This window comes from Tiliqua scincoides, chromosome 4, assembly GCF_035046505.1.
Source record: "Tiliqua scincoides isolate rTilSci1 chromosome 4, rTilSci1.hap2, whole genome shotgun sequence".
NCBI lineage: Eukaryota > Metazoa > Chordata > Lepidosauria > Squamata > Scincidae > Tiliqua > Tiliqua scincoides.
Window position 1 is genome coordinate 80,872,743 of NC_089824.1, and position 24,843 is coordinate 80,897,585.

Here is a 24,843-nt window from a genome sequence, read left to right on the forward strand (position 1 = left end):
TATTGGCTGTTTTATTCTCAATCTCTTTTTTAATGATCCCAAGCATGGAATTGGCTGCCGCATGCTGGGTCAACACTTTCATTGAGCTGTCCACCAGCACACCATGGTCTCTCTCCTGATCCCTGACATACAATTTAGAACCCATTAGCCTATATGCGTCCTAGATTTTTTTGCCCCAGTGTGTATTACTTGAATGATGAACCAGGGGACATCCAGAACCAGGGGACATCCACTAAAATTGAGTGTTGGGCGGGTTAGGACAGACAAAAGAAAATATTTCTTTACTCAGTGTGTGGTCGGTCTGTGGAACTCCTTGCCACAGGATGTGGTGATGGCGTCTAGCCTAGACGCCTTTAAAAGGGGATTGGACAAGTTTCTGGAGGAAAAATCCATTATGGGGTACAAGGCATGATGTGTATGCGCAACCTCCTGATTTTAGAAATGGGTTATGTCAGAATGCCAGATGCAAGGGAGAGCACCAGGGTGAGGTCTCTTGTGATCTGGTGTGCTCCCTGGGGCATTTGGTGGGCCGCTGTGAGATACAGGAAGCTGGACTAGATGGGCCTATGGCCTGATCCAGTGGGGCTGTTCTTATGTTCTTATGTTCTTACTTTACACTAACACTGAAATGCATCTTCCATTTTGCTGCCCATTCCCCCAGTTTGAAGAGATTCTTTGGAATGCTGGAGCTCCTGAACCCTCACAATCATCCTGACTATCCCCAGCTTGTTAAGGCCCACAAAAACCTTCTTCACAACTACAAAACAGTGGAAAATCCAGTGTCCAGCCCAGATCCTCCACATAAGCCTTGTATCACAGATTCTAACAGGCTGTTGCTGTCCATCCAGTTATCTCACTCCCCAAGCATACCAGCACCCTCCTGCCTCCTGCTGTCAGTGAAATCTGTCAAAAATTCCGCTTCTACACAACTACTCAAGGTACAGGAGTCCTTCCTCCTTTATCTCTTGGCTTTTCAACCTTACCAATGTGTGCAGTGTGGTGGACTCAGTCTGGAACAAGGAAAACACATGCACCAAAGCACCTCTGGAACAGGAAACTTTCCTTCCATCTGCTGCTGCTAAAGAAGTGCTATTAGGTGGTTGCACAGTGGTATGTTAGGCCCTGACGTGCACTATTAATACAGCCGTTCCAGCTCCAGAAAGAGCAGCTGGAAAAACATACACATCAGTCATTAGGGACAGCTTTTTCATTAAGGACCGTAGCTTTTCCTTGTGCTGTGTGAATGCCTGTGACAACATTCCTCTCATCTGTTCATTCTTCCCCTAAAGGTAAGTGCGGAACATACTTTCTTGGATGCAGGGATCACCATGGGGATTAGGGATATTTAACAAATACTATAGTAAACAGCTGATTCCTGTGGAAGCTTCAATAAAATAGGCAGCGCAAAGCTGCTATCTGCTGCACACAGCTCCAAACCATATCCTTTATCACAAGCACTTTTGGACCTTTTCGGCGTCAACAGTCAAACAGATCACATCACTGTTACCTCAAAGCAATTGATCTCTCTCTCTCTCTCTCTCTCTCTCTCTCTCTCTCAGTTTGGGCATGTCTGCCTGCTTGCCTGCCTGCCTGCCACAGAAGTGAGATGGCAAAGACAGATGCTGGAAAGGTGGCCTTGTATTTGCCAGGGTTTTACAAGGCTTGGTCTAATTTTAATTATATTCAAGGAAAAGTACCAGGAGCCAACCTCATGCTAAAAAGTGCACCATCCTTGTCCTCAGCTGCCAGATCTTCACAAAAAGAATTTAGAGTTGGCAGAAGTGCTAATAAATCATGTGGTTCAAGAAGCTTCATTGCAGAATAAGCAAAAACTCTATAACCATTGCTGTAGTATTTGCTCAGCTCTCTTCTCTCCCCCAATCTGACAATCCTACACAGATCTTTTTGTCCTCAGACCTGTGATTTTTTTTTCTACAATTTCTCTCTTGTCCTTTCCTCACTTCCTGTACACGCTACCTTTCCCTAAGTCATTGTCATCACCATCCACTGTTCACTGAGCGTGGTCCAACCATTGCCTACTTTATCCCCTTTTCTTTCCCACCACTACACCTTTTGGTTTCCTTTGCCATAGCTTCTCTGCCTCTTAGGGCCTTTCTCACAGTTTTTCAAAATAGATCCTTTCCCACTAGGCCCTCAGGGTTCTGAGACTGGTTTGAAAATTTTCCTTGGCCAAGCTAACCTTTCAACTCCCACATTAAGATGCTGCAGGCTGCTGGTCCAAGTTTGATTGCCTGAGCAGTCATGATACTCATGATATTTAGGACACCAACATGGTTAAACAATCACTATCCAGAACCTGTGAAAACGTGAGCATAATTTCTGTGAAAACACAAGCATAATTTCCTGCCTACTTCAAAAGTAGATGGATTGAATAGGGCCACATGTGAACTTAAAAATTAAGAATCATACTGCCAATATGCACACCAAATTGTACTGCTCTTAAGCTTCCAATGGAACTATCAACTTTCATACACAGCTTGAAACCATGAGGATTGATCAGGCCCATGTTTGAACATAAAACATAGAATTATGTCCTGAATGTGAATGCCAAGTTTCATGGCTCTACTTCAAGGAGGTTATCACACAATAAGCAAACAAAAAACACCACACATTTGTGATAAGGCAAAGGCTTCCCTTTGCCCTAAAGTTGGCCAATTAGATTTGCTTTTATTTGAGCAGAGGAAAAAGGCTCTTGTGCATGAAAGGTTACAGCTCATTAACAGAACATCTCTATACTCCAGCGGCTGATGTCAAGCCATTTCTGCTCTTTTGGTGGTGTTTTGCAAGAGAAGCTACTCCTAGGACTTTGCTGGGTAGGCAGTTAAAGGTAATACCCAAGGATGCCTCTGCAAACTGCTGTCTGCTCCAGATGGAGGAGAACAAGATGTAAGAGGTCTGAAGCCATTATATTTTCATTTGTATAATCCTAGCAGCAAACAGTGTTGCTTCATGATCATTCACTGCCTGGAAGACAATGATTGAAGTGAGGCACTATAAATCACCACCCTGATAAACACCTGAAAGTGCAAAAAGAAATGTTTTAAGCATGAAAAAAATAATAATTTATTGGAAATTTGGGAGGAGAAATTGCAGCATCTAGTAATAAAATGGGAGAACCTCCTGTAAAACAGCTCTTAGAAGACATTAGGATACAACCTATAAAAGGATGTGATTGCTTTCAGCAGACAGTATCTACCAATCCCCTCCCCTCCATCCATCTGTAAATTCAGGGAGGAGACGGAGATAATTATTTCCTGAAAACTGTAACATACCCAAAGCCTTTAAAATGCTAACATATCTAACTAAATAATGATGGCTATCAGCTTTCCTTCCCCCAGAATTAATATTTGTTTTAGACAGTTACAAATGATCAAATTGGTTTTCAGAAAGTAAACAAGCAAATCATTCAAAAGGGATTTTGCTGTTCACTCCCTCTTTTGCCTTTTTTTTTTTTAAATAGCGACTACAACGGTGCAGCAAAAAGCAGCAAAATCAATTTTCTTGCTTACTGTCTTCCACTTCTTTCCAGGGTATTTTTAGTTGTTCTGATTAAAAATTTACTTCCTGTGTACCACTGACAGCACTGTTCATTTCTGGATTAGAGTTCTGTGTATATCTTTCTCCCTTCTTCTGTATCTGTCTGCACCTAACTGTAGAGAATAAGTATTTTTTTCTGTCACTTCAAGGCCCAGCTTCCTGCGCTCGAGAAAAGAACACTAACTGCGCAACTTATACAGACAGATATTCATTTTATTGTGCATAACGACAAGGATTAGAAATATGTATCTCTAAAAATGCACACAAAGGTGGCTTTCCAGTGTAGTGTGATATAACATTCCATGTGATGTTATATTCCCTTTATTTTATGTAATTTTTTTTTATATCTGAGTGTACAGATTGTGTACAGCCAAGGATATTTAGGACAGCTTGTTCATATGGATGCATCTTCAAATGAAAGACCAAGGGGCAAACTACTGATCACATGCAGACAATTGTAACAAAGACCTGATAACCCTTTAGGTTTGTTTTTTTTTTTAATGAAAAGCAGCTTCAAGAGGAGGCTATTTTTAGCAGGAGGAGACAAGCTTAACCCATTCCCCATTGGCCACTTTTTTTTTTTTTACTTCAAACTGCCCCCTCCCCAGCTGCCCATCTCTACCCTTCAGAATTGCAGATATGTGTTTGCAATGGGGAACACTGTCTGGGATTTTCAAGAAGAGAAAGACGTTGGGGGTAGTGGCGTCACTAGGGTTTACGTCACCCAGTGTGGAAGGCCAGCACATCAACCCAATGATGGACCTTCTCTCATACAATGGGCAGAGCAATGCTCTGGGCGGTGGACATGATGATGAACCATTGCCCCGCCCTGCTGGTTTTTTGGCTATAACTTTTGATAGAGATATTTCAGCGTGGTTTATTTCATTGCATTCTGCATGAAATTACACATCAAATATATAAAAACATGATGGTATTATTCAAAAATACCAATATTTCAAAAATTTGGGCCAGTAATGGTGTCATCACCACCACCACCCCTCCGTGCATGTCGCCCAGTGCAGCCCGCACCTCCTCCCCCAGCGACACCACTGGTTGACGGCAATTTGAAGAGGGAAAGATTATGCACTCCTGTTCTTCTACCTATAAACAGTACCTTCCTAAGCCATTTTTTTTAGAAACAGAAAGAGACAGTCAGGTTTCCAGTTTATGGAACAAAAGGAGGGGAGACCTCAGAGCTGCACTGAAAATACTTCATTTAATCCAATGCATTTCAAAGTTTTGCAAGGCTTCATCAGGAGCATTAACTTAATCCACTCAAAGGGCAATTTATGGGCTAAACCTACGGGCCTTTTACAACAGTGTATCTCCTGATGTGCCCAGCAAGAGTGCGCAAATTGTGCCTCTGCTAGAGCAGCTGCTAAGTGGCTGCAGCACTCTTCCCAGACATCATGGAGCCTGGGTTGCACTGACTCCAGTAAGTCGTCAGCAGCAGAAGCATGTTGTGGTGGAAGGAAGGACAGGGGGAGTTTGGGGGCATAGAAGGGGCAGGGGGTGGAACCTAGCAGTTGTGACTTGCCTCTTTCCCAGTCTGGCCTGTCCTTTTCCTCTTATTGGACTTATACCAGCTCCATAGCTGGTGTGGTTCCAAGGAAACCCATAGGCAGCCAGAAAGCCTAAGCAGAGTAAGTCAAAGTTTTTTTTTTACTCTGCTGCATGCTATGGACTGGCAGGAGATAGGACTGGGCTGTTAAAGTAGTCTTTTAACTATTTCAGAGGAACTTGTAGAATACTTATCCTCTGTGGGGAATAAATCAGTGTCCTGAGGAGCAGTTCCAACACTTGAAATCAGTTGGGGTTATTTATAAATATACTTGCCACTGAGGTTCAACTTTCTAATCATCTATGGGCAATTCACCGTCTCCCATTCTAAAGACCCTCACAAGGTTGTTGTGAAAAGAATTAAATTGACACAGATATATGCCACAAATATCGGCAATAAGAAGTTGGCAATTCCCAGCCAACAGACTCATTCTGGCTTCCCAGGGAGATTGCTTGAAATCATTCTCCACAGCAGCTATGTCTGTGGGATAAGCCATTCACATGCACATTACATCAATCAGACGACTTTCTTCAGCTCATTGAAACCTTTTCCAAAAAAAAGGTTTGAGGGAGTACGAAGAAAAGGCACTATACCACAAGACAACATACAGTAAATCGAAGAGTTTCCATGTGAAAATAAATGAGCAATTTAAAACTGACTCCATATGGCAGACATATCAAGTACCTCTGTACACTTTTCTTCTTTCTTTCCTCTCCTTGCTTCAGTACTGCAAGTCACCAGTGACTTATGTTTGCCAAATCCAATAAAAGTTCTGCTTGTGTAAGCCAGGACTAATCCTGTTTTCACCCCCTCAAGCTAACATTTCTTGCCTCCTCTTTGAACTTCTCAGCTATCTTCAGAATTCATCATCCTACTCCGTTCAGCCCAAGCACAAAAATATACATTTATTTTTTATTTTTAGCATTTGTACCTCACGTTTTGGCCTGGCACACCCACAACTTTGCCCCTTTCCTACAAAGTCTGCTAGATGCTTTCTGCATCGCTAAAAACATATTTGTAGATGTCTCATCGCATCTATCTAGCAGTGTAAGAATATATTTTACTTACTTTGGATGCGTGTACTCATCTATGAGGGAGACATTTTCCACCATGTCTCCTCCAATGGTTCGGACTAAATCATAGAAGTCATTTTCAGAGTATTTTTCAGAGGGAAGCCAAAAAGAGATATCGTTGATCACTGGCGGATATTTGCTGAACGGCTAAACAGACAAAAACAATACAATATACTTACTGTTTTGTATTTAACTCAGCAAATCATTTAATATAGCTATGATTTCAAATTCTGTACTGCTTGCATTGGGTATTTCTAGAAAAAGAGACTTGACAATAAGATAGTAATTTTTTAGTTGCAGAAACTAAACACCAAAAAAGGAACCACAACTCAGAGGTATCACAACTCAGGTCTGTTCAAGCATGACTTTTGAGAGCTATTCCTACAGAAATATTTGCAATGGCTGTGGTAGCCATTGTTTTTTAAACACTCTTGAGTTTAATAAACATTTTAAGGGCTTGACATGGTTCATGGTGAAGTGATACCTAGGGCGACGCTTTGGTGCACATACAGTCTCTCGTAACAGCATGGATATCACCTCACAAAGTGCTATTTCCAACAAAATAGAGTCCATGGATTGCTTTAAAAAGCCTATCAGGCAGAAAATTTGTGAGTTGATAACTCATCCCCACAGTTTTCGTGGAGGTGCATCTATTCTAGCAGATATCTGATCACCTGGGAAATTTTCAAGTCCCTACATAATACAGTCACGCACAAGAACCTATGCAAATTATTTTATAAGTGTGTGAGTTAAGTTCTAATGTTGTGTCAGAAACATAACTTAAAATCACTTAATTGTACCCCTTGGCCAGGATCCAAAAACAGGGCAGAGAACTGAAGCTTTGCTTCCTGATTTCCATGTAGTAGTACCCAATGCTGAAGTGAATTGAAGTGACTTTTAAAAAGTACCACAGCTTCTCTCTTTGATGGTGGGATCTGTTACATTGCAACTGGAAAATGAAGTTAAGAACATAAGAACAGCCCCACTGGATCAGGCCAAGGGCCCATCTAGTCCAGCTTCCTGTATCTCACAGCGGCCCACCAAATGCCCCAGGGAGCACACCAGAAAACAAGAGGCCTCATCCTGGTGCCCTCCCCTACATCTGGCATTCTGACTTAACCCATTTCTAAAATCAGGAGGTTGCGCATACACATCATGGCTTGTACCCCGTAATGGATTTTTCCTCCAGAAACTTGTCCAATCCCCTTTTAAAGGCGTCTAGGCTAGACGCCAGCACCACATCCTGTGGCAAGGAGTTCCACAGACCGACCACACGCTGAGTAAAGAAATATTTTCTTTTGTCTGTCCTAACCCGCCCAACACTCAATTTTAGTGGATGTCCCCTGGTTCTGGTATTATGTGAGAGTGTAAAGAGCATCTCCCTATCCACTCTGTCCATCCCCTGCATAATTTTGTATGTCTCAATCATGTCCCCCCTCAGGCGTCTCTTTTCTAGGCTGAAGAGGCCCAAACGCCGTAGCCTTTCCTCATAAGGAAGGTGCCCCAGCCCCGTAATCATCTTAGTCGCTCTCTTTTGCACCTTTTCCATTTCCACTATGTCATTTTTGAGATGCGGCGACCAGAACTGGACACAATACTCCAGGTGTGGCCTTACCATCGATTTGTACAACGGCATTATAATACTAGCCGTTTTGTTCTCAATACCCTTCCTAATGATCCCAAGCATAGAATTGGCCTTTTTCACTGCCGCCGCACATTGGGTCGACACTTTCATCGACCTGTCCACCACCCCAAGATCTCTCTCCTGATCTGTCACAGACAGCTCAGAACTCATCAGCCTATATCTAAAGTTTTGATTTTTTGCCCCAATGTGCATGACTTTACACTTACTGACATTGAAGCGCATCTGCCATTTTGCTGCCCATTCTGCCAGTCTGGAGAGATCCTTCTGGAGCTCCTCACAATCACTTCTGGTCTTTACCACTCGGAAAAGTTTGGTGTCGTCTGCAAACTTAGCCACTTCACTGCTCAACCCTGTCTCCAGTTCTGGATGTGTGTGAGACTTCCCTGCGTGATTACGCCTTCCCTGGACCCTGGGCTTTGGGTTAAAATCTATGGACCACTTATTCCAGCACTGTCTTAAAATAGTCAGAACTCAAATAATCTGTTGAAGAGCTCAACAGAATTTCAAAGCAACAACTCTGGAATAATTACATATTTCAATATAGATCAGAGGTGTCCAAAGTTTTTGGCAGGAGGGCCACATCATCTCTCTGACACTGTGTCGGGGGCAGGGGGAAAAAAGAATTAATTTACATTTCAAATTTGAATAAATTTACATAAGTGAATATATTAAAGATGAACTTATATGAATGAATGAAGGTCTTACAATAGCTCAAGGCCTATAAAAGGCCTTTCCTTTGCTGCCGCTACTGCATCACAGACATGAAACAACAAGCAGTGGAGGGAGCCCTCATCCCACAGCTCACGCGAGAGGTCAAACAGTTGCCCTCACACTGAGAGCAGTTGCATCGGGCCAGTGTGGGCTCCAACAAATCTCCAGAGGGCCAGAGGCTCATTGGAGACTGGGGGCATCCTGAGGGTCAGATTGAGAGGCCTCAAGGGCCAAAAGTGGCCCCAGGGCCGGGGTTTGGGCACCCCTGATATAATCAACATTATTATTCTATTTAAGTACATACCTAACGCATTACAGTCTTTGAGCAGTAGTGAACACCCTTTCTGAAAAGTAGAAGTGTCACTCTTTTCCCCATAAATTTACAGAAAAATAAATTGATAAAATTTATCAATTTTGCTTGGGGGTTCTCCTGGATCCACAGCTGCACCTGGAGTCCCAGGTGGCGGCGGTGGCCAGGGGAGCCTTTGCTCAGCTTCGGCTGATTTGCCAGCTGCTACCGTACCTGAGCTGCACGGACCTGGCCACAGTAACCCATGCCCTAGTGACATCTAGATTAGATTATTGCAATGCGCTCTACATGGGGCTGCCCTTGAAGACGGTCCAGAAATTACAACTAGTACAGAACACGGCTGCTTGTGTGGTTGCTGGGGCACGTCGGTTGGATTCTGCCGAGCCGTTGCTTCGGCGACTACACTGGCTGCCGTTTCTGTTCCAGGCCCAATTCAAAGTGCTAGTTTTGACTTTTAAAGCCCTTTACGGCTCGGGCCCGTGGTATTTGAGGGACCGTCTCCTTCCTTATAATCCTGCCCGTGCTCTTAGATCATCTGGGGGGGGCCCTTTTGACTGTGCCGCCACCAAGAGAGGTGAGAGGGGCGGCGGCCAGGAAGAGGGTCTTCTCGGTGGTGGCCCCCAAACTCTGGAATACCCTTCCCTTAGAATTGAGAACTGCTCCCTCTTTGTTAATATTTCGGCGTGGACTGAAGACCTTTTTATTTCAAAAAGCTTTTAATTGCTGACAGGCTGGCTGGCTTTTTTTCTCTTTTATATTAGAATCCACGGGGCTTGTTTTAGATTTTTTAATTATGCGCACCTGTTTTAATTATTGTTTTTAATTGCTATTTTTGTATTTTTAATTGTTGTAAGCCGCCTTGTGTGCCCATGGGGCAAAATGGCGGGATATAAATTAATAAAATAATAATAATAATAATAATAATAATAATAATAATAATAATAATAATAATAATAATAAAAAGAATGAAAATAAGTGAAATAGCTTGAATTTGAAGGTCTCCCATTTCACCCCATGAAGTGCACCAAGTGCCAAGTGTTCTCCAGGACTCGAGGCACAGGTTGGTAGCCCCAAAAGCAGGGGGCTCCTATAGGGGGAACAGCAGGGGGCAGCATTCTCTCCTATTGCTCCAAACACATCTGCAATGCTGCAGAGAACCCTGGGACAATCTCACAATTCACAATGGGAACAATAACCTGCTGCCTGGGGGAGAAACTGACCCTGGGTTCTTCAGCCCTGGGTCTTTCTCAGGCCTGGGATTTGGTAATGGCATCATCACTCCGGATTTCATTCTTCACATCTCCACATACGGCTGGGAAAGACCCATCTGAATACTAAGTTAGATGGACCAGGGGGTCTGCTTTAGTAAAAAAAAACAGCCTCAAAAGTGACAGTGGTTTCATGATAGGAAATCACTACCTGCTGGGTCTTCCCCATATATGCATACATAAAAAACAAACTCATCAAAAACAAACAATAAAGCACTCATCGCACATAGCAAATGAAACAGGCATTTCTGGACTTCTGCGTCGGAATGTTGTATTCTGTAACACAAGATACCATTTGAACATATGCATTGCTTGCCTGTATTTTTCCAAATTGTTGCGAACTGACCAAGATGGAGAAAGACTAGAAACTTAAATAAAATGTTCTGAATCTGATATAAAACATTCATACGGCATCAATGCAAGAAGTGACCTTCCAGTGACTTCAGCTCTAATTTAAAGAAGTTTTAAAAGAAGATTACTTCTGAGGATCATTTTCACCTGCTGTGAAACACCCCCCTCCTTTTGACAACTTTTTGCGGATTATACGGATGGGGCAAAAATGTTCACAGTGCAATGGCCATGCTCCTCCTTCCCCTGTTCATCCTTTCCCTTGTTCTGTCTAATTCATTTCCCTTCTCCTCCTTTACCTCCTGTGATCGCAATGAATTAGGGATCTTGCAGTGTATGATGATACCATGACATTACAAATCAGATCTGCCTATGTGATGAGAGCTGACAAGCACAAGAAAGACTAAGCATCCCTTTTCCTGCCCTCTTCTGCATTCTGAACAGGCCACTCCTCACCCTATCATTTGAGTTAAATCAGCAGACACATGTTTGCCAGTATTTTGCCCTTTAAAGGCCCTGTCAAATGCTTCAAGAGTAAACAGTTTTCCAAGCTTTGTTTTGCTGCCTGCAGCAGCTGATGAGCACCCTGATTAATACAATATATTATCTCAATAAGAAAATGTATTTTATGTCTGGAAAATGTTTTATGACAGAATAGGGAAATCCTAAGTGAATACCTGATAAAGCAATAAACCTGTAAGAAGGGTAAATTTACGGTGCAGTGACTTATACAGATCTGGCTGCACAAGACACAAACACTTTAATGAATATCTGATAAGGAATACCGTGAGAGTTTTAAATTAACAACCCCACAGCGATTCCAATTGTGAATCACAAATGATTATCCAACTTGTTACATGAATAAACTTGTCAAACAAATTCATCTCCCATACAGCAATTTAAAAACTCAGTCCTCAATAAAGCCATCACATGGGTACTCTTGATAAAATACCAATGCACATGAATGATGCCTCCTCTGTTACACCAAAGCCACAGTTGCATGTTAAAGAGCCTCTATAGATAATGTATGGCCACAAAGCTCATGTGAGCCAGGTGATTTATATTATCAGTGTAATAAAGCACTGGTATGCATAGGGCTGTATTTTCATGACAAAAATGTTATTTATTCCACTGTATACATTTGCATGCCTCAAGGAATGGTGACCCTAAAATATGTCATGCTCTCCTCGAAGATATTTATTAATGTAGGAAAATATAATTGTGATTGTACATATATTTCCTTTACTTTTAAACCAATGTTCTCAAATTCTGCATTCTAAAAGATGGACAACATATTAGCAAAGTGAAGAATCAAAAGCAAAGCGAGAATCAAGAAAGTGAATACTCAGACACAAAACGTAGTTGACTCAAAGCCCAATCCTGTGGTCCACACCGTGCCTCCGCGGCGCGGACCACAGTTGCAAACGTGCCACAAGGCACGTTTGCGGGACTTACTGCTGGGCTCTCGCCAGTGGTGGCTCAGCGCCGAGCTGGCGCTCAGCCACCACCCGGCGGGCACCAGCGTTCCGCAGCTCGGTGGTGCCTGCCACCGCCCCGGCAGGCTACGGAATGGCAAATGGGGCAGGGGCATTCCGGGGAGGGGGGAGGCCCGGTGACACGGGGAGGCCGGTGTGACGCAGGGAGGGGGGCGTGCAGGAGGTGTGCCTGGGGGTGGGCGGGAGGAGGATCCGCAGAGCTCTGCTCCACAGGATCCTAGGCGCTCATGAAGGCTACATGCCCTACACGAGCGCCTTTACTTTAGCGGCGCCCAAAGGGGCTGTCTTCCTTACCCGGGGGTAGGGGACGAATGTCTCCTACTCCCGATATGCCTCCTGCGGTAGTGCGGGAGACACTGGATGCAGTGGCAACCCTCGTGGTGCCACCGAGCGGGGCCACCCCGGGCAGCTCAGGATTGGTCTGTCCCTTAGGATTGGGCTGTCAACTGGCCAACTGGAAGCCCACAAAAATAAAATCACATGCCAAGTCATGTGACAGGATCATCAGCATTCATATGTGAAAATTCCATTTCATATAGAGAGCTAGTGTAGCATACTAAGGGCTCAATCCTAACCCATTTTCCAGCACTGACATAAGAGCAATGCAATTCTGAGGTAAGGGAACAAGAATTCCCTTACTTTGAGGAGGCTTCCATGAGTGCCACCCAAATACAGGATGCAGCACACACCCCACTGGCACCACTATGCCAGTACTGGAAAGTTGGTTAGGATTTGGGTTTAACAGACTGAACTGCAAACTAAGAAATTACTAGTTCTTAGTAACTAGGGTGGGCAGCGGGCGGGTCTGTGGGTGGGTAGGCAGGGAGTGGGAGGAAGGGCTGGGACCCAGCAGTTATGCCAGATCCAAACCCCCTTCCCAGGCAGGATGGAGCAGTTCCTGGCTGCTCTGTTCTACTTGGATCTACGCCATCTTGTCAGGTGGCGCAGATTCGAGAAGACCCATTGGGGCCGCTGCGACTCTCCCCGGGTAAAGTATCCCTTTGCCTCGGGCTGAGCCTTAGCCAACCCCAAACTTGTGCTGGATATAGTGTAGGCCCATCTGCCTTCCTGTTCCAATGCAAGTTAGGATTGCGCTGCCTGTGAATCTCCAGTTCCTCACCTGTGGTCCTACTTTACACAGGGTGCAATTCTAACCAACTTTCCAGCACTGGCAAAGCTATGCCAGTGGGACATGTGCTGCATCCTGCATTCGGAAGACAGTCATGGAGGCCTCCTCAAGATAAAGCAATCTTTGTTTCCTTACTTCGAGTTGCATTGCCCTTATGTCAGTGCTGGAAAGTTGGTTAGGATTGCAGACACAGTTGTTGCAAGTACTAAGCTAATGTATGTGAAGTGGTTTGAAGCATTATATAATTTCTTGCTATCATTATATGCATATCCAATGACCCTGGATAACCACTAAACTGGATGGAAACTGCGAACACTGGGGAATGGAATAGGGGAAAGGGGGCATTCCAATGTAACAAATGAACAATAAACACCTAGTGTGCCTACACAAAGATGAAGGGTATATAATATACCTTTTCAAAATGATTTATTTCCTACTTCAAGGCAAATTATGATTTCCTTATCAATGGTCCCTCTTAACTTGAGAGGGACGCTCAACATCATATTGGAACATATAATACAATGCCCCACTATATTAAATACTGTTGACCAAAGACCTACAGATACAATGCATGAGAACAAGACTGACCACAGAAATGAAATCTTGAAATCACAACAAATTATCTTTAAAGGTACAAAAAAAAATTCAGTCTTGCTGTCAATTGTAGGTGAATACTTGCAGGACTCAAAGAAACCAATTATGCCTTCAAACAATTCAGAGTTATTCTAGGTTCAGAGAGAATACTGACAGGGTTTTACTGGGAGAATTTCTATCACTCTTTTTCTTGATATGTTTATTAAAAGCTTTCCAGGCTGAAATAGTCAATACTTCAATAGTCACACAACTTCTAGAAAAAACAAAGAAGTACTGTGCGATGCCAGCACAAATACTGCTGTTCTAAATTTACAGCACTGAACAAAAGAAAAGCAAATCTCTGACATTGTTTGGCTAGATTTAGCAAGACACCCCCCCCCCACTGTACATGCAGATTTCCGATGATTATGATTCAGCAATATCAAGAAACATGGCTCATGACAGAGCTTTACATCTTAATAGGCATCAATTAACTGCAAAACCCCAAACTTCAGAACACACATAGCATTTGTAAAACATTCAGTCTCAATAGCTAAACAGAAACAACAATTTGTAAAGGCACAGAGGTAACTTTCAAATGTCGTTTAATATATCCTTTTACAAGATTCGCTTTCCTGCACTGGACACTTCCACAACCAGAGTGAAAATGAGTCTTCAGAGTTAATGAGTAAGAAATACCCATGTTTCTGGAAGCCTCATAACATTTGGCAAAATTCCATAGTATATGGCATCATAAAATCTATGGTCCCTAAGAGGTCATTCTGAGAAACTTCAGATGCTCTGTTCCACAATTGGCCTGAACTTAGAAAACAGCAGTGATGAATTAGTAATTGGAATTTCCATTGAAATTGGAATGGCAGTAACCCCAATCCTCTTTCCTGTAAAATTTGTTCCATAGGGAAGTTCCAGACAATTAACCATTTACCATGTGGTGGCCACATATGATCTTGTTGGAAAGTGCCTGTCATCATCCATGCTAGTCATCTGCAGTTATAGGCTACATCATCATGTTTCAGAGACAAACTAGACATAATCTGGGAATTCTATGATTGGAATTCCAAAAGCCTTTTTCTTTTTCCAAAACCAGCTGCAGAAGGGAGAGCAGCATGAATGTAACTCCTCCCCCAGCTATAGCTTAAATTCAAATTGTCTTCCTCCAAAAATAGTGGCTGAAAGTTTTACTTTCCACAGCAAATGACAGCTTTAGTGAAAAGTAATTAAGTTAGAGCAGTGGTTCTCACACATTTAGCACCGGGACCCACTTTTTAGAATGAGAATCTGTCAGGACCCACCAGAAGTGATGTCATGATCAGAAGTGACATCATCAAGCAGGAAAATTTTAACAATCCTAGGCTGCAATCCTACCCACACTTACCCAGGAATAAGTCCCATTTACTATCATTTTTACCAAATTATACATAGTAGCTTGTTAAAAGTACAGGTCTATAACATTTCTCCAAATGCTGTCACATCCCATGACAGATTCCCAGACACATCAAGTCTACTATATTAAAAATAAAATATTGAAATGAATGGGAACCCACCTGAAATTGGCTTACGACCCACCTAGTGGGTCCCAACCAACAGTTTGAGAAACCCTGAGTTAGAGAATCAGCAGGGGACAAAGGTTTAAATCCCTCTCCCTCAACACCATGGCCCAAATCCAAATAATGGGTCCCTAAAGTTTCTTTTTCAAGAAGAAATATTTATTGGGAATTCCAATCACTGAATTTCCATGCCACCAAGTCAGTGTCACCCTGTGTCAACAGGTGTTACCTTCTCTGCAATGTTGTCCTTTACCGCAGTGCTTTACTTCCTCCCTACATGAATTTCACTTGGTTATATAGGAAAAAGCAAATGTATGTACCTGGGGTGGTGGCTATACTGACTTCCTGTCCTGGAGATCCCAGCCGTTAAGAATAGAGCCTATTCTTATCTGCTCAACCCCATTTTAGGTTACTGTTTGTCTTGGTCACTTATAAATGTGACGGTATGATGGGAGAGTGAAATGGTAATTTTGGAAACTAGTTTTTAGAGAGAGGGGTTAATTTACAATATTATACATACACATATGTATCATAGAAAGAAACATTGTTCCATGGCTTACTGAAGCATTAAGAATAGCCCCGCTGGATCAGGCCAAGGGCCCATCTAGTCCAGCTTCCTGTACCTTACAGTGGCCCACCAAATGCCTAAGGGAGCTCACGAGACAACAGACACAACCTGTGGCCTGGTGCCCTCCCCTGCATCTGGCAATCAGAGGCAGCCTGCCTCTAAAACCAAGAGCTTGCACATACTAAGACTTGTAACCCGTAATGAACTTCTCAACCAGAAATTTGTCCAATCCCCTCTTAAAGGCATCCAGGCAAGATGCCATAACTACTTCTTGTGGCAAAGAGTTCCACAGACTAATTACACGCTGGGTAAAGAAATATTTTACTGTGAGACTTTGCCTTTTGGTATGTAATAAAGGTCAAGTATTTGTTTATATATGCATTCATTTATGAGCTATTTGCTGAAAAAAGTTAAGAGGTAAAGTCTGAATGTATAAAAATGAGAAATCACATTGCACTGTAATACATATAAAGTACAATTTAAGAAAACATTAGGACAAACAGTAGTTGGATTCAATCTGCTTTTGCCTTAAAAAAACACACAACCTAACAGAAGAATTATACCACTGAAAATGTACAGTCATGGTTTTAAACTCAAAGAACTAAAATAAGGTTATTGCTTGTCACAATTTGCAAATTCTTTTTGATTAATGTTATCATCAGGTACAAAAAGAATTAACACACATTTTATTAGAATGTACAGAAACAGCTTTCTTTGTAAAAATACATGAAAGGCGAATTCCACAATGCATGTCCAAATGTTTTAGACATCTCTTCACATAATTTATGAAGCACACAACTGCAGAACATATTCATCTATTCATGGGCTGATCTGACATTACTTACCTCTTTCATGTTCTTACTGAAAGGGCTGAAAATATACAGCACTTTAAAAAATATTCATTACTTTTCGAAACCCATTCAAATTGCTTTGCTGCGGATCTTCTTGACATCACTTTTAGCTTCTTTTCGTGCCAAGTTTTTGTGCCAGCTTCCATGATTGTGCCGATGACACAGTGACACCATGCCTGACACGATGAGGCCATGAGCGCTCATAACCAAAGCACACAATTTGCCAGAACCAATAAAAGTTAATGGGAATATGGGCAAATGAGGTTGTGGACAGTGAGGGCAGAATAGAAAACAAGGACAAGCAGTAGCCAGTGGGAACAAAAAAGCCCCAAATAGCACATAATGTGAATGCTTGGCAAGGTGAATATACTTTTGATTATATCAACTGTGCTACTTTCAAAGGGCATATCAAATTCAGAGAACATTTGGTTAGCTCTAATATATTCTGCCCCTATTGGTATTAGAGCTGAACTCTTGTGCATTTGATTTCTCTTTTGCCTCCTGCTGTTCTGAAAATAATCCTTGTGTACATTTACTAATCATATGCATTCTCTCTTTCCAGAATTGCAGGCTTGGTTGTGGTTTTTTTTCTTAAAATTTGCACAGTTGTAGATGTAATGCCCAATACAATCTCCTCCCCCACCCCCCCACCCCCCAAGGAAAAAAACTTGGAGACTGCATAACAGCATCACTTTAGGGAGCATAAAATAGCCAGGCTTAGTTCTGGCTAAAAGACACTGGCAGAAAATAGGAAGGTATGATAATTGGATTTGCCACAGAGAAGTGAAGGCCCATATCAAATGTGTTTACAGTTACTATCAACTGGAGCTGGTGTATCCAGGCAAAGAAGAGAACAATTTGTTACACAACATAAGCACACTGGACAAGCTTTTAGAGTTGCTAACAAATATTACAATAGTTTTTTTTTCCTGTACTAAACCATCTATTCTGATCTGAGGAGCAATCACAATGGCCTTGTAAAATGGCACTGAGAAAAGCAAGTTAACTATGAAATGAAACTTTTACAGTTAGAGTCATATAAATTGGATTATTTTGCGTGAGAGTTCTCTAAGTATGTGCCTGATCAGGACACCATGACACAATACACCTAAATAAGAAAAGCACACAAAAAAATAGATTTTTTTCTACTGTTCAGTCATTAGCATACTAAGAACTAATAACCTGTGATGGGGGTCTCTACCATTGCCACAAGAAGAACATAGGAAGAGAGCTGCAAGAGAGAAGAGCTTTTACCTGAAATTTTCTCTAGCAACATCACCATCCCAAGGAACAGAATCCAACAAAGACCATCTCAGCTAGAGCAGAAGTGGCTTAATCCAGTTAACAGGGAGGCTTGAGTATCAAGCAATCAACATTTGTTTTAATTTTCTTAAACTCAGGAGGATTACGGCACCTAGTCTCATGTCTTAATACAGATTACTACTGATACCTAGCTACTGCATCTGGCAGGAGCAGCCAGAGTCTCCCTTGAAATCAGAGAGGTTTGAATCAGAGAGGTTTGGGAAGGGACTACCACAAAGTCCTCACAACTTTCTGTGACCAAGTTTAAGTACATAAACATGAAATAACCACAAAGTCTTCCCTGTTTAACCTTGTTCCTACTTCCCTCCCCTTCTTCTGTTGTCTCCCTGTGTCTCTTTTTTAGACTGTGATTCCCTTAGGGACAGGAAACAGTCTCATTGTTTTGTTATATAAACCAATTTGATAACCTTTTGTTTATATAAATATAAACATAAAATACTACATTTTTTAAAAAAAACGGTTCTATAGAAAACTGTGGCAGGCCTTTATGTTTGCAACCAATAGGGCTGCTTAAGGTGCCAGTTTCTACTGAATTTCCTTATTTATAAGAGCAGGTGCAAAAGGGACACATTCAGCTTTTTAATGTATCTCCCTAAAATGCTTATTTTTCACCTTGCAATCAGCCCTAATCATGCTTTTGGTAAGTTTAGCTGCTCTTTATGGTATTTGTAAAATCAACATTTTTCACCACCTTAAAGGACACTGGAGTCAAATAAGCATTATGCAATTCCAATTGGCTTCACCAAGTACTCTGTGAAGTATTTCATAAGTCCAGGGGACTCTTCAAATGATAATGGGATTGGGAAAGCTCTGCATTTGGTGAAGGAATGAGTCCTGCCCACAGTCTCTCTCATAAATTTACCAAATGGAGATGCAACAGGGCTCCAAGGCTCTGGGACTGTCCAAGAATGCCCCCTTTCAGTCTAGATTCAGTGCACCTTGTGCCCTCAGATGGGCCTCTTATAAAGGTTATATAAGGTCTAGTTACAGCCTCCTTAGCCCTCTCTTTGAGGTAGTCTGCCCTTTTGATTCTTGGCCATTGCAGTTCCAATACACAGCTCTAGTCTAACCCCCTTCCCATTGCCGCTAGCGCTGCTTGATTTCTCCCACCCCTTCTGAGCTGGTCTCTGGTCCAGTGTGGCCCTTAGATGATGTCATTTCCTGGTCCTGCAGGCTGCAGTTGAGTGGCTCACACATCAGAGTACAGCTGAGGCATTGGGAAGCAGATGGTCCTGTCATGCTCCGAGCTTTGCTTACCAAATTTATTTCAATATCCTCACCCAAATATAGGACTCATTTGGATTACAGTTACATTTCTAAAGGAAGTCTGCTTCTAATGACAAATTGCATATTATCATTTAGTCATACATGCTTTAGGAACATTTGGTGTGTCTGCTAATCTTGGGTAACCTTTGAAAAAAAAAATCTTTAAAAACTTCCATCCTGCTTTTCTTCACAGATCCAAAGAAGCTAACAACAAATCTAAAAACAACATTAAAATACAAAATTGGCTTCAAAAACATTGACAAAAATAAAGCCACCCCCATCAGAATTATAAGAACAAAACAAAAGAACAGTTTCCATCAGGGTTAACAGTAGTAGCAGGCAGTAGGCCTAAGCTCTGAAATAGCCAGATCTTTACCTCGCACCTGAAGAGAAGCGTGAACAGGGTGCGTGCCCATGTATTCTCCAAAGAGAGAATTTTTTTTTTTAATCAACAAAGGCCTGCTCTGGGTAGGTGCATGTTGTTCCGCTGGTGGTAGATATCCACAGCTGGGCCTCCAACAATTAAGGTAGCTTTCAGGGAGGAAAATATGGATGGCAGCCTTTAGTATCTAGGCCCCAATCCACTTAGGGCCTGGAGAACCACCACAGTGAATTGAGTATAGAAACAAGTAGGTAGCCAGCTCAAATCAAACACACACTCTGCTCACTAGGCACATAGGAACCTTTGAAAGTGGCGGCTCTCTTATATTTACAGAGAGCATGCAACTGCCCCTCTTCAACCTAAAGTAATGTCTTTTATGGTGGCTACTTGCTGGTGTCTCCCCTTGCGTCTTTTTTAAGACCCCATTTGGGACAAGGCATCATCTCCTTATTCCTTTCCTATATAAACAATGTTTACAACTTTTGTGTTGAAAAGGTATAAAACATATATCTGTGTTGAAACGTATAAAATTTATTTTAAAAATAAAAACTGAGGTGATATGCTCCCCCATACTGAGCCTGAAATAGCTGGGTGGCAGCATTTGTCACCAACTGAAATGTCCAGTCTCTTTTCAAGAGTAGCATTACATAGAGAGTATGACAGTAGTCCAGCCTGAAAGTGACCAGAATAGATAACTGTGGCCAGATCAGACTTTTTCAGAGAAATATCATAGGTGAGAAAAGAACTCTCCAAGTAGTATAATGTGGACCTCCAACAGGTAATCTATGTTAAGGAGAACTTCTAAACTGCTAAACTGATCGTTCAAATTACTTCCAAATTAGTGTTCATCCAATCAAAACACTTCTATCTTGGTTGACTAAGCTTCAGTTTGTTCTCACCCATCTGGTGTGGCCATCGTGAGGTGGTCAGCTGTGGCACTAGCTGAGGGCTCACACCCATCAGAAGATCCACTTAGCCACTTCCTGAAGCCCCAGTACTTAGTGGCACCCATGGGGTACTTAGCGGTATCCATGGCATCGGTATCCAGGGCCGACGCCAGCGCTGCACCCATCCACAGCTGTCAAAAAAGGGAGTTTCAATTTTCTCCCTAAGAACTGAGAGATAGAGCTCCGTGCCCTCATACTCTGGATGACTTTACCCCATGGCTTCATGTAGGTGTTGAAAACCATGGGATAACAAGATGAAACCTTGTGGTACCCCATACAACAGAGTCAAAGGGTAGAGCAGCGGTTTCCCAGCACACCTTTTGAGACCCTGCTCTCCAGGAGCAAGCAAAGCCGCCAATATACAGTGCCTCCCGCAGCCATTCTTGTCAGGCAGTCCAGAATGAAATCAAATGCTGCTGAGAGGTACAGGAGAACCAATAGTCTCACACTCCCCTGGCCATCCTCTGGCACAAGTTATCCACTTGGGGGAACAAAACAGTTTTGGACATTATAAAAACTTCATATAAAAGCACTAGTATAGATTTTTCTCTTCTTCCCTAGAGGGAATAGTGAATGGAACCCTTACAGCACAGCAACATATCATGAACACAAGCTCATTAAAATCAGTACAGAGGAATCTTTGGAATCCACATTGTACTATTTTCACTCAGTCAAAATCTCACTGCATAAAATTGGGCTCTGAGTCATGATCTAGCAGCTTGGCTGGACTACTGCATTGTGCTTTTGATTGTTCATTTGACCTTTCAATTTCAGCGCTGTCTTCTCCCTGTCTTTTTTTTTTTAACTGCTTGTTAAAACAGCTATTTTTAATTGCTTCCGGATTGCCTTTTAAATACTTGTGAAAGGTTTTTGAAATTATTAGTTTGTGCTAATCATGAACTACTGCTTCAGAATAAACTGTTACAAATGCTGCTATAACATTTGCTAGCAGAGCAATACATGATTGCAGTAGCTTGCAGAAACAAAGGGCTGATATTGATAGTGTTTGCTACTCATGGGATGACTTTTATAAGTGGCCCCTTGAGCACACATACATCAGAATTAGTTATCTTGGAAACTTGTTCGAGGTTGAATCTGTGAAAGCAGGACTCTATAGGAATCTAGGACCCTGCTGACCTCAAGGAAAGTTCTGCAGCAAACAAAATCAGATGTAACATTTACGCATATTTATTTGGAAGATTTATATTCTGTAGGTTAAGACCACCATATAGTAGTTTTTCCAAATGCTAATATATTGTCGCCAAAGAACTTACAATCTTAGTAAGTAAATAGTTTGGGGGATAAAGGGCATAATTCCATGCAACTTTCCAGTGCCAATGCTGTTGTGCCAATGGGCGATGCACTGCATCTTGCAATGGGAGGGCAGTCACGGAGGCCTCCTCAAAGGAAAGTTTGTTCCCTTACCTTGGGACTGCATTGAGGCTGCATCAGAGCTCGAAATTTGGATAGGACTGGACCCAGAAGAGGATAAATGTAATAAAAATGTCATTTTATGATATAAACCTATTTTTTTAAAAAAATTCTAAGTGTGCATGTAACGCTGTGGCAGTTGCCACAGCCATCAAAAGGCAACTATAGGAAGTTACCTATCTGTACTTGGGATGTTACTTCAAAGTATGGTTACACCCAATGAGTGGTGGCTATTGCATCCAAAGAGAACCAAGAAGGGGTTATAACTGATTTGTTCAATATCACTCAATTTTTGTTTTCTGCACACAGCAGCTACACCAAGCGAGGGTAATTCACAGGGGCATTCGCTGCAGTTTATGAGTTGACCTTTCAGTGATTCTAGCATGAAACAACTCTTGTGAATGCACAACCACAACACAAATTGCAACATCAGTTTAACATAGTTTTACGTTGCTGTTTTATTTCTCAAGGATGTGCTAGTAAGACTGCATTCCTATATAGAGGAAGGCACATTTCAGCCCATTGACTGGGTGGTGTGTCACAGTCTATGAAACAATTACAAAATTAATACTACATTCAAAAAAAAAAATCCACTGCAGAAGTCAACTACGTACCCCAAAAGATGCACTGTATATGCTTGAAATATAGAGGTAAGATGAGCATGCGCGTACATGTAATACAAATGTGCCCCAAGAATTTGCATAACTCTAAGAGTCATGTTCTGCACCTGCAGATTACCCCACTGCAAAGGACCATCCTAGAGCATTGCATTGTAGAATGAAAAATGCGCATGGAACGAAACTGCAGAATACTTGTAATATACAGCAGGCTAATATACACTGTCAGATATTCTCAAAATGGGCTACTTAATCTGTAAAATGCTCTGAAGTGAAGGCACCTGTGATTATTCCTTCTGATATATACTAAATACATAAAGCAAATTTCATAGTAGAAAAAAAGAAAAAAAAAGATATTCTCACATGTCTATGCGAACCCAGATGTAACACTTCACACATATCCTCAATTATAATAAAAGCTAATTAGCCAATAAATCACATTGTAGGCTGCACCTCATTATTTCAGGCATCCAAGTTCAATTTACATACTAATAGCTGCATATTGCCTTTAGTAGATGTGCTATTAAAAAGTAAACATAATAAATGAATAACCATTTAAGCATCGTTACCCTATCTTTATGAAAAATATATCTAAGAATGCAGCATCTATTGATGCTATTTACTTTTTTATTATTATGAAACAATGCTAATCATAAACTGATACATTATACAGAGAAGACATAGTGCAGGATCATCAGGTCCACCCATTCTACACAGTTCACAACTAGACTGAATAAGCGAAAATGGTTGGTTTGCAAACTGTAGAGTTGTTTCTGCCAAAGCAGCCAGATGAGAGTGGAATTTTGTGCCCCCCCCCCCCAAGAGTCAGTTTGGTGTATTCTGCATTTTCCTAAGATTTCCCAGTGGCCTCATGAGATCACGTACAGGTCGAGCCTATTAATCCACAGATTTTCCATCCATGGATCTGGCTCAATGCAGGTCCCCTGGACTCGGGTTGAGCCCGACTTGGTCCAACCTGAGCCCTCCAAAGCTGACTGGAGCAGCGGCCTCAGGGCAGCCTCTGGTACACCTGTGGCCTCTGTGGGCTTCAGAATGCCTCACAGAGGCAAAAAAAAAGTCATTTGTTTTTTGTCAAAATTGTTTTTATGCCATTGGCATTAGGAGATTTACCAGTCCTCCTAATGCCTTTTAAAGGCTTTAAAATGTCACTTCCGGTTTAGAAGAATAACTGAAAACTGGAAGTGGAAGGATAACTGGAAGGATTTTTTTTTTTTTTTGAGAGCCAGGATGGTGTAGTGGTTTGGGAGGCGGACTTTGCCCTGGATGATCCAGGTTCAAATCTCCCCTCAGCCACAAAGCTGGTGACCTTGGGCCAGTCACTTTCTCTCAGCCTCACCTACCTCACAGGGTTGTTGTGAGGACAAGAAGGAGGGGAGGAGCAGCTGTGTAAACCACTCTGAGCTCTTTGGAGGAAGGGCGGTATAAAAATGTGAACAAATAAATAACTGGAAGTAACTTTTTTTGCCTCTAGGGCAGTGGTTCTCAAACATTTAGCATCGGGATCCACTTTTTAGAATGAGAATCTGTCAGGACCCACTGGAAGTGATGTCATGACCGGAAGTGACATCATCAAGCGGGAACATTTTTAGCTATCCTAGGCTGCAATCCTATCCATACTTACCCAGGAGTAAGTCCCATTTAGTACCATTGTTCAAAGAATATACATAGTAGCTTGTTAAAAGAAAAGATTAGTAACATTTCCCCAAATGCAGTCACATACCATGAAAGCATCAAGTCTAATATAGTAAAAATAAAATATTGAAATGAATAGAGACCCACCTGAAATTAGCTTGCAACCCACCTAGTGGGTCCTGACCCACAGTTTGAGAAACACTGCTCTAGGAGGCATACTAGAGCTCCACAGAGGCCACAGGTGGACATGCGTGGCCTCTGCAGGCTTCATAATGGCTCCAGATGAACTGGAGCAAGGGTCCAGTTTTGTTTGGAGCTCAGGTGGGCTCAGAAAACAGCGAATTTCATTATCTGCGGTTTCAGTATCCACAGGGATCTGGGAATGAATCCCTTGCAGACACAGGAGTACCACCTGTATTGTGCAATACAGAGTTACGTCATAATCTCCAATGCGGATGTTCTGCTCTCTTTCCCTTTATCTGATGATGAGGCATCACAGATAAACCATGCCAGGTCACTAGCATCCAAAGTAAGGAACTTCATCATGACCACAAGCAGAGAAAGC

The 24,843-nt window shown here is 42.1% G+C and overlaps 1 protein-coding gene across 3 annotated transcripts in view; it reads right to left on the bottom strand.

Annotated features, from left to right (window-relative positions):
• FARS2 (phenylalanyl-tRNA synthetase 2, mitochondrial) overlaps positions 1-24,843 on the bottom strand; it is a 277,553-nt gene that overhangs the window by 77,151 nt on the left and 175,559 nt on the right. For all 3 annotated transcript variants that reach the window (XM_066624381.1, XM_066624382.1, XM_066624384.1), the window contains one exon: positions 6,188-6,339. In XM_066624381.1, the coding sequence (XP_066480478.1) occupies positions 6,188-6,339 (152 nt within the window). The remainder of the gene's footprint in view (positions 1-6,187; positions 6,340-24,843) is intronic.